General features: G+C 37.1%; 1 protein-coding gene across 5 annotated transcripts in view; it reads left to right on the top strand.

Annotated features, from left to right (window-relative positions):
- The window catches only part of LOC113678055 (uncharacterized), a 47289-nt gene that overhangs the window by 789 nt on the left and 35803 nt on the right, over nt 1-10697 (top strand). For all 5 annotated transcript variants that reach the window (XR_016180912.1, XM_089186785.1, XM_089186786.1 and 2 more), the window contains exons 2-11: nt 624-2272; nt 3236-3337; nt 4122-4337; nt 4763-5006; nt 5626-5760; nt 7522-7635; nt 8209-8276; nt 8782-8886; nt 9820-9935; nt 10407-10545. Coding sequence is in view for 4 of the 5 variants with exons in the window: in XM_089186785.1 (XP_089042911.1) it covers nt 624-2272; nt 3236-3337; nt 4122-4337; nt 4763-5006; nt 5626-5760; nt 7522-7635; nt 8209-8276; nt 8782-8886; nt 9820-9935; nt 10407-10545 (2888 nt within the window). In the remaining variant the exon portion in view is untranslated. The remainder of the gene's footprint in view (nt 1-623; nt 2273-3235; nt 3338-4121; nt 4338-4762; nt 5007-5625; nt 5761-7521; nt 7636-8208; nt 8277-8781; nt 8887-9819; nt 9936-10406; nt 10546-10697) is intronic.

Below are 10697 nucleotides of genomic sequence, written 5' to 3'. Positions count from 1 at the left end.
CAGTCAAACTTGTATTAAGTGGCACCACATTAAGTGGTCGCCCTGTATTACGCAGTGGATTGTGAAAGTGTCTAATTTTCTTCCTCTTAGTCATTGTAATTTTCACTTCTATCAAGCTATCACCTCAATTAACTCTTAGTACTCCCAAGATCTGATTGTTAATTCTCCCCTCTAGCTGCTACTTTACAAGAATTTAGTATTAGATCAAGATAGGAACTTGTTCTGATAAGTTTGAGTATCCTCATTACCTGTTTGCTGGATGATGTATGGATATTATAGAAAGAAGTTACATGGAAATCATCTCTGGGGGTTTATGGGTCATGAGATAAAGAAAATAAAGGAGAATTTGTTTAACAATCAAGAGCATCCTGATTTCATGATTATGTTCTTAATTCTCTTGTCCACAATGTTTGATTCAGGGGTGATATTGTTAGGTGAAATTAGAGGATGTTAGCAGTTAAACTTGAGCCTTAAGATGACTTGTGAGTCTGCAATAATATTTTTAAGTCAGAATTGATTTTTGGCAACCGTTCTAATACTCAAGGTTGCAATTGATGACTGTGAAGAAATCAATGAAAAGCTGGTCACAGAACCCTGAAGTGTGCATTTTCTCTCTCTCACAGGGCTCAAGGCTTCAAAGAGCAGAACTTCACCTCATAAGAATAATATTGAACTACAATCCAACAATGTTAAGACTACAACACCCAGTCCAGATGTATCTGATGGAGATAAACAGCAGGCTGACATTAGAACAACTCCACCAGAAGCAACAAAAAGGAAGGTAGAAACAGTGGACAATACAAGTCCTGAAATTGAAAATAAATTTACCACACAAACAAACACAGCTTCTAAAAGGGGCATTCTGAATAGAGGTGATGAAGAGCAGAATATTCAGGATGATCAACTTTCTAGTGTCAAAGAATCTTTGCTCAAGACCAGCTTGGATGTAACTGAACCTGTGACTAGCTCACATATGGTCAGCCCCAGTGACGAGGGCATGGAAATGTCTGAATTGGATCGGAATGATTGTGAACAACCCATTGCTTCTCTGACTGATGAGGAGATGAAAATCATTGGGTTGACCACAGTTTCTTTACCTGGTTGCAGTCAAACTGCTGTTAAAAGTACCAATTTAGGACAAAATTCAACTTCAAATGCTTCTAGTTGCATTATTTTTCAAAGTAATTCCCCAGTTGTGGGAGGATTTTTTGAGAATGACACTGAAGGAGGAAGCCAAATGAAGAGTAACTTGATTGATGTTAATGTTACTGAAAATTACATTGCTAAGGAGGCAAGAATTGCTCAAATCAAGGCTGACAGTTTAGCGAAGAGACTTAAATCCAAAGCTGTGAAGGAGAAAAATGATTCATCATTGGTTTTGCAAAGTAACTGTATAGAAAAGAAACAGGAACTCACAGGAGGGAAAGAAAAATATGAAGTGACTCAGGAAAAGCCACAAAGACAAAAATCTGTTCAGCTTCAAATCTCTGTTGAAGGAGATGAAGACACGAAAGAGGCTTTGGATATACCTGCAAAGAAAAGAAAATCCCAGCAGTTGCCATGTGCAACTAGCTCTTCAATTCACTCTTCTGCACTAAAGAGTGAGGATAGTAACAAGGCTACGAAAAGGAAAGATAGCATTTCCAAACAGGAATATAAACTACATGAGTTGTTTTTGTCTGCATCAAAGTCACTGGAACACACCATTCACTCTAGTAAATCACCTATTGATAATGATTCTAAAGACATAAAAAAAGGCAAAGCAAATGCATCAAAAAGAAAACTAAGCCTTGCAGAGACTGAAATAAATTTCTTTGGTCCTTCTAAAAGGCAAAACAAAACTGAGAAAATGGAAAAGCAGAAGAAAATTAAGGAGGAAATAGCTGCTGTTAAAACTTTGAAACCCAAGAAATTAGAAAACAGAGGATTGGAAAAGAAGAACAATTTTCAGAAAACCAAACTTCAGACAAGTGCCAAAGGTTTAACTATGTCAAGTGAAGATAGTGATTACATGTGCAGCCCTGCAGGAGGTGACTCAAGCCATGAGGAGAATGATTCACTGAGAAGGATTTGGAATAACTTTGAACTGCCACAAGACAACCTTGTGATAGAGAAGGATTCACAATCACCTGTTAAAAAACAGGCACAAGAATCAACAAGGAAGAGAACATTGTCATCTGTGTCTAACGACTCTGACATGATTAAACAACCATCTATGGCTGATGCATTAGGACTTGGGAAGAAACAGCGAGTGGCACATATGCCCAGTCATGTAAGTTAATCATTTACACCCTTTCATCAGTATGCATATTCTTCACACTGTTCTCTATAGGGAGAATTTGTGTAACAATCAAGGGCTTCTTTAGTGGGTGATCATTTCTTTTATTCTCATGACCTTTAACTCCCACGAGTGACCAAGACAGAATTTCTCCTTACATTATCAATACAAAATCAGGCAAACAATTGATGAAAATAAAAAAAATGTATCAATTAGGGGATTATTAGTTGATCTAATTCTAAAGTTTAAATTCTAAACTTTCTTTCTATGTCATGAAAATTGAATGGCAGACAGTAAGGAGAATTACTAAATAAATGAGATGTCGGGAAAGAAAGGGTTAACGTTTGATTCAGTGATGACATTTTAAGGAGAAGTTGGATGTCATTTACTCTTGGTGGTTAAGGGATTAATTATTGAAATAAGTAACATTATGAATTTTAGCTTTTTCAAGACACAAGCCTGAGTTTTGCCTTTACATGTAGTTAAGAGGTTAGAACATCTGAGAAAATTTATATCCATTGATTACTTGTAAGTTACAATTGTCCATTAATCCTTTAACCCCTAAGAGTTATTGGCATCTAATTTCTCCTAACCCCAGTTTAACTGTTGTATCAAACATTAGGGCCACGAGAATAAGGGAAATGATCACCAACAAGAGAGCCTCTTGATTGTTGAGCAAATCCTCTCTGTCTGTATCATAGGAAATGAGAAGAGAACAGTGTAAAGAATATGCATATAAATCTTAGATTGTAAAGGTGTTGTTGTCCTTAAGAGCAGCTGCAGATGTTTTGACAACCTTGTTGAAGGTCACAGTTGAGTGTTATGAGTCTGGCCCATGAAAACCAATTTTAGTAATCAGTTTGTTCATGATTCTGTTAGTCATAAGCTCCTGGTAATGTATGAAGTACCATAACATGTTTCAACTGTGTTCATAGGATAGTGTTATTTGTATTACAGCTACCAAGGAGATTATCATCAAATGCAAATCCTGTACGAAGGTACCCTAAGTCTTTAACAGCTGTACAAAGGAAAGAGGAGTCTGAGGCACCTTCAACGTCGGTAAGAACTGATGGGGAAAGCTACTCTGTTTCACTAATTTGACTTGTCAGTGAGCAAGGTGTTATTACATAGGGAAGCTTCTTTTTATGTGTAAAAAATTGTTCCATGGGGTGAGGTACATGTTGTGAGGACCCAAATAAAGCAGGGATTTCAAAGCAAGCTGGTGACCACCGCAGTTCTGCTAGCTACTTGACAACATGTCACCGGTTACTCTGGTCAAAATAATAAGTTACCTTTTGGCCGTTAATGAACTTTTCACAGTCACTTTAACTTTTGCTGAGTCTGATGGCTACCTAAAAACATTTTGAAACCCCTTATCAAGGGAACTTAACAAGCATAGTAACTTAATCCTGTTTTGGTGTCCTTGAATCTTCTTATTAAGTCTAATTTTTAAGTTGCCTGATGGAGAGCCTGTGCATCACAGTGTTCTGCTGATTTTTTTTTCTAATTTGGCTAGCCAAAATAAATATTTGGAAGATAAATATTGCACTGGGATATTTTTTTATGCTAATTTTTGCCATAAAAAAGTGTTAACAAGTTAATGCTGTTCTAAATGTATAAATGCAGTTTGGTTCAGGAAGTAAAACTTCATGTATTTAATGTTAGTGCTGGGTACTTTACTGGATGCTGATTACTGGTAGCAGTGAAGAGATTACTCTATGGCTAATTAACTATTAATTGAGCAATTAAAGGAAATTTTTTTCTTCTTTTTATCCTTTTTAAGGATAAATAAATTGTTAGTAGACAGTTATCAGTAATTTGATGATTGTTCTTCTGATCCAAGGGATCTCCTGTAAAGGAGGCAGAGGGTTACAAGCCAGCCAAACAGAGGGTGGCTCATGTATTAAAGAATAACTCCCCTGCAGGATCACTGCCGAGACCTAGGATCCCTGTGGAGTATGGTGCTAAGGTGCCGCAAAGTCAACGTCAGAGATACCTAGACAGAATAGTTGATGAATACCTTAGAATTTGTAGCAGTGAGAAAGAAGCATTTGAAAAGGTAATAACAGCATATACTTGTAACATGGAGTCAGAAGCTTGAAATTAAAACTAAAAAATTAATCAAAGTTTTTACATTAGGCACTTTACCTATTATTGTTGTGTTTTCCTCTGACCCCCAGCTCTTACTCTTCCTACCTCTTAAATCTCTACAGATCTGTTCAAATTTTAGTTGTCATTTATGTAAAAAAAATCTTTCAGATCTTCAAAATACTGGAGGAAGTTATTTGGGGGGAGGGGGGGGGGGAGGGTAGTGAATATCAGCAAGGGGAGAAATTTTGCAGCAGTTGGAATATTAAAACATAAAAAACACATGGGAGTCACTTGTCATTTAACTCTGCCACTCCAGTCTAGTTGCACAACAATTGTACCCCGCAGAAAATTTGATATGAAGTATTTTAAAGTGCTAATTTTTCCCTGACCCAGGCTGTTGAAGAAGAAAAAACTCTGTATGAAAGGAGCACCAGAAGACAAGTTTATTTGAATCTTTGTGTGAATGCTATCAAGAAACTTCGAGGTATAACACAACTGGAATCACCTTCTCCTGTTAAAAGTGAGACTACAACAAAAGTGTTGGTTACTAAGACACTGTCTTCAGGGGCAGTTGTTGTTAGTACCAAGAGCCCTGCGAAACAACAACCAGCTGTTCCACAAACGGATCCATTTACAGGTAATTGATATATTTTGCTTTACAACTGATTATGATTTTAGGAGAGGAGAACCTTCTTTCTGCAAGGACAGCCCAGCTTTGTTTGTGGGATCTGATGTCTTAGATTTTCTTTATTCTTTGGTTTTGAGAGTTATTCAGTTATTCCCTTTATGGCTTCTCAAATTTTCTTGTTTCATAAAGCCAACTTGCCACAATCCAGTTTATCTAGATACACAGTTTCATTTGACAGTAAAAGAAGTGAAACTCTTTAATGGAAGGAGTCATGATCATGATCATGACAGTCAGTCACAAAAATAAAATGTCTCTGTGAGTTAATGAGAAATATTAATTTGTGAATACTTGTGAACTGTCCCAAGCCCTGTAAAAAAGTGAGTGCCCACTCAAGATCAGTGATAGATTTACATCTGACTGAGAAGGGAGGGCTGCTGAAGACAGCATGGCCAGTGTTGACAGCCTTCTAAAAAACATTTACAGAGCTAAGTAAAATACAATGAGTGCAATCCCTGATCCCTTTTGACACCAAATTTAAAATTACTTGTACTTAGTTACAACAACCAGCTGGGCCAACAATCCTCTTTTCCCTCTCTAATGATTATAATTTTTTTAATTGATGTTATAGAGGAGTTGATGTATGATTTCCTGTCTAAGTATCTGATGAGTGAAGATGACTTAGTACAGAATGGTTACCCACGTCCCTGTCCAACAGCACCCGGAAGAGCTGTTTTTAAAACAAAAAAGGAGCCATCTAAAGATCGTAAGTGTTCAGAGCCTTCCTTTGCGCAGTAGCAAAATAGATATAATATTTGTGTAGTGTGATCGTCCGGGTGAGTGTAGTTCTGAAAAGAACTGTTGTTGGTGACTGACGTTTCGACTATCTGTGCAATAGTCATCTTCAGAGGCAAGTGAGGAGTAGTTGTCAGTCGATGATGTTATAAAGTCTGGTCTGTTGAACGTGATTGGTCTGTTTAGCCGTGATGTGATTGGCTGGAAGACTCATGTAGAGTTTGTTAACAGTCATTGGTCGGTTTCGATCCGTCTGTTGTTTGTCGGTTTGTTAACGTCGTTAATGAGTCGTTTGTAAGGTGCTGGTAATTGTTGACATCTGTTGAGAGGCGTCTGTTCTAAGTTAGTGAACCAGCTTTCCAGAGTCAGTCGTTGAAAATAGTTTGTACTGTAGGTTAAGCATTTAGCAGAGTCCCAGTCATTTCTGTGATTAGTTTGTCGGTGATGACACAGGGTTCTCAGTAGAATTTTGTACAGCCGTTGCTTTGGTAGTTACAGGCGTAACCCTAATATACACGCCCTTTGGGCATGTAACTTGGGCCCATAGGGCCCAAGCTGCTAGGGGGGGTCTGGGGGCATGCTCCCCCAGGAAATTTTTTATTTAAGATGCTCAGAAATGCTTTTTCCTTCATTTTGGGGGCATATTTTCTCATTTTCTCCAAACAAGTTTAAGTACATTTTGTAATCTGTTCAGTGGCTTTGAACTACGGAAAGTTGAAATTATCTCTTATCAAACTGAAAACTACACTGCAATATTCAATGAAATATTAACCTGCAATAACAATGCTTTGCTTTCTGAGTTAATGGCATTCATTTTATACAAAAATAATTATTAGGTAACCAGTCCTCTCCAAATGGGGGCACCCACTTACAAAAACTAATTCTCAAGGCCACACTGACCCAGTAACTGCTATATATCTAAATGAGAAAGAGTATAAGATAGCGCAAATATTTGTTAATGAATGAATCGGCCATGTTTTTGCACGTGGAAAGACGACATCTGCGAGAAGCCTGGGTTCAAATTTACAAATTCAATATGGCGGCCATATTCAACGTTGCGGAGGCGTGAAGCGATTGTTCGGTTATTCTATGGTCTGCAAAAAGGCGATTCACTTTGACAACTAAAACCGAAGAAAGGTACATTGCGAAAGCAACTAACAGTCAATAGTTTACCCAGCAATTTACTCAAAAAGCCGTTCTTTTATTTGCATTTGATAGACGAATTGATCTACTGGTTGAAGCACTTTGACAGCCGTAACACTTACCTGTGACACCCGTGACAGGTGTTACGGGTTACGGGTTCAACTGAGAACCCTGTGACATCACCCTTTGACATTTTGATCAGTGTTCTCCAGAAGACCCTTCAGCCAGCATTTTCATTGGCTAGTTACTTCTGATGCCCTTGCTACTTTAATTAATAGACCAAACAGTTAAACATCCTTTCTGATCCAAGCTCAATTTATAAAACACTGTTTTATGACTAATATGTAAAAGTTAGGATGAACTTCTTTGTCAGTTGATGTTACTGGAATGAGCACCAGCTTTTCCATTTAACCCTTTCACCTCCAGGAATAACCAAAAAGGAATCTCTCCTTGTACAAATGAAGACACACTGTTAAGCAAAAAGGGAAAAGAAGAAAGAAAAATATCAACTATTGACAGAATTAATTTTAGTTGGTTAGAGTTTTAAATTATTTTTTCAATGCTGATTTGAAATGATCTTCCATTTTAGCTACACGTAGGACTTGCTGTCGTTGTGGCAAGCCTTTTGTTGTTCTTGAAGACGGAGTGTATCTAACAAGAGAAGAATGTGTGTATCATGCTGGGAAATTATTTCGAAGAAGAGGTTATTTTTTTCATGTTTGCACATTAATGGTATGACTGTGATGACAACTGACAACCAATTAGTGTTTTTTTTTATACACAAATATGTAATATAGAAATTAACTATTTTGTAAGTGCAGTACAGAATGCAGCTGTCTATGAGAGAGAACTTTATGTGGTTTTTTTAGGCAAGGTTTTTTTCCTCCTGTGGAAAACTGAGGAATTTATCAAATTGGTTGATCTAGAATCAACTAGGATTCTTGAAGTTGATGAAAAAGTAACTTCTCCATAGAATATCCATCAATTATCCAGAAAAGAGGTAGTGAGTCCAACAGACAGAATACTCAAACTTATCGGGCAGGACTTGTTATCTTGATCCACCACCAAATTCTTATAACTAATTTACAAGGAAATGTGTAACAGCTAGAGGTGAGAATTAAATGATCAGATCTTGAGAGTTAAAGGGTTAAGAAAGTAATAGTATTAAGACTATTCAGTTTTCACCAATTGCACAAAGTTGCTTTTACAAAACTTCTTTAGTGCCAAAACCTTTCAAGGGATATTTAATCGGCTGAACTGAATTTTATTCTCTCAGGGGAACCAATTACAAATTATTCTTGTTGTCAAGGAGATGCTGGTAGCCCTGGGTGCTGTGTTGGAAAGGTAGATTCTTTTGGGTCAAAATTTTATTCATATATTTATTCATAATTAAGTGTCTAAATCACTCTGGTTGTGATAGTTAATTATAGCCAAGCACCCTTGACCTATCTGGAACCACCTCTCCCATCTACCCCCTCTTTCCCTTCTCTGTTTTCCCCTCTTTCCCCTACCCCTCCTCTAGAATCCAAGACAACAGCTTTGAACATTGCAAAATGTTCAAAAAAAAAAGGTTAGGACTCCCCAGTACACTGTTTATAATTATTACTGGCTAACACCAGTATGTATATATATTCTCCATACTGTTCTCTATGCATTTTCCAAGGTCCTGACAAGGAGAAGTTGTTTAACAATTAGTAGCTTCTTAAGCTGGTGATCATTTTCTTATTCTCGTGACCTTAGTGTTCAATTAAGGCATGATATTGTAAGGAGAAATTAGATGCTAGTCCCTCTTAGGAGTCAAAGGGTTAACTCTGAAAAGATATGGAAACATCTCACATTTCTGTGACAGGTTCATGTGTGTGACAATGTGAATAACACAGAAGGCTTTATGACTACCATAGTGAGTCCGCTGGTAGAAAAACGAAAGAAAATATTTTCCATGGACTGTGAAATGGTAACATTATTTCCTTTGTCTTATCTCATGATAGCTTTTAGATTTCTGTCAACTCAGATAGTTATTAGATTTAGTATAATGTATTTAATTTTTATGAATAATGGAATTATGGAAACAGATTGACAGATTGATTTACAGATGAAAGGAGTGATTTTCAGATTGAAGTTAAAAAAAAAAATGGAATTGGTATGTGTGAGAGAGGGAAAATGTGTTGGTGCAAGGGTTGATATGCAGAAGAGGTCTGGTTACTAGTCCTGGCTGGGTCATTGTGTTGTGGTCTAGCACAGGATACCACACTGTCTCTTTCCACCCAGTGTATAAATGGGCACTGGCAAACTGTTAGGGAAACCAAATAAAATGTGATTGGGGGAAGGGAGGAGGAGGAAACCTGTGATGGACTAACATCCTGGGGGAGCAATACTTGTAGTCACCTTGTGTTGCAGAGACTGGGATGTGCTCAGCTGAATGGGTCATTTAGCTTGAGTGGACTGCAAACTTCTCCTTACTTCTTAGGGATAGAAATGAATTTGATTGGTACCATGGGGATATTCCTTGAGATTTAATCTGCTACCCTATTTTAACAACAATCTACCATTTAGTGATTGATACTTCATATTACCAGTAGTAACAGCATTTAGTTATTCACTATTAAAATTACAGCACAGCTGATGTGGTTGTGTTATGAATAAACATTTTATATACGAAAAATGTTATAAAAATATTGAATTAAAATACATTTTAATGCTTAATAAAACTAAAACTTTTCAAAATGATCTCAAAACAATTAATAAGTGTGACTTATATACAGAAATTTAAATTATATACTGGAAACTCAATTAGTTCAACTTACAGGGGAAAAACTTGTGAGAGACAGAACCTTGATCAGTTCCCAAGACTAAATGTTGTATGGTTACTGCATTGTTATCTCCTCAGTGTTACACCACTTCAGGGCTAGAGCTAACCCGCATCACTGTGATAAACTGGAATTTGGAGCGAGTCTATGACACATTTGTCATTCCAGAAAGAACCATTGTTGATTACAATACAAGGTAAACATCAGGTCCTGATTGTTGGGAGTCCAATTAGCACTAACCTAGGGTTAACATTTAATCAGGGTTTCTTAATTCCTTTGTTCAAAAGCCTTTTTCTAATAATTTCCTAACTTCTTTGTAAGGCATCCAATCATCAATTTGTAAACAAAAGGAATAGTATTGAACTTTCTTCCAAAGCTTTCAATTCAGCTCAGGATACTGAGCCTGTTCTCCCCTTTCAATGTTGAACAATTGCAGAAAACCAAAGACCAATGTTTTGCGGACTTTGGATAATGGGTGAAAGTTAGGGCACTGGGGCTGAAATTGGTTTGCTACTCAAGAATACTTTGATCTCAGTGGCAAGATTTAAACTATTTTGATACAGTTTAAAGCTAGCGTAGCTGAATCTTTTACTCCCACTTGCCTTCCTATGTGCAAATCCTCAAGGATGAAGGTTTAAACAGAGCATTTTGTTTTTGTTTTTTTTAGATTCAGTGGAGTGACTGAAGAGTCACTGCATGGTGTGACAACAACAATTCATGAAGTGCAAGCTGTATTGTTGAGTATGATTCACAAAGACACTATACTAGTGGGACACAGCTTGGAAAGTGACCTCAAAGCAACAAAGGTAAGTTTCCAGGGTACAATATAAATAGAAATAAAAACGATGAAGAGCAGCATTGTTCATTCATGTTAACCTGGAGTTTTACCCTAGCTTAGGGTTTCAGTAGAATTTCAAGAAGGCCCCCTGGGAACTTCCTATGGAGCTCTAATAAATGC

Source organism: Pocillopora damicornis, chromosome 11 (genome assembly GCF_964200805.1).
Source record: "Pocillopora damicornis chromosome 11, jaPocDami1.2, whole genome shotgun sequence".
In the NCBI taxonomy this organism is placed as follows: domain Eukaryota; kingdom Metazoa; phylum Cnidaria; class Anthozoa; order Scleractinia; family Pocilloporidae; genus Pocillopora; species Pocillopora damicornis.
Note: the sequence above shows the minus strand (reverse complement) of the source record. Positions and strands in the feature narration are given on the sequence as shown.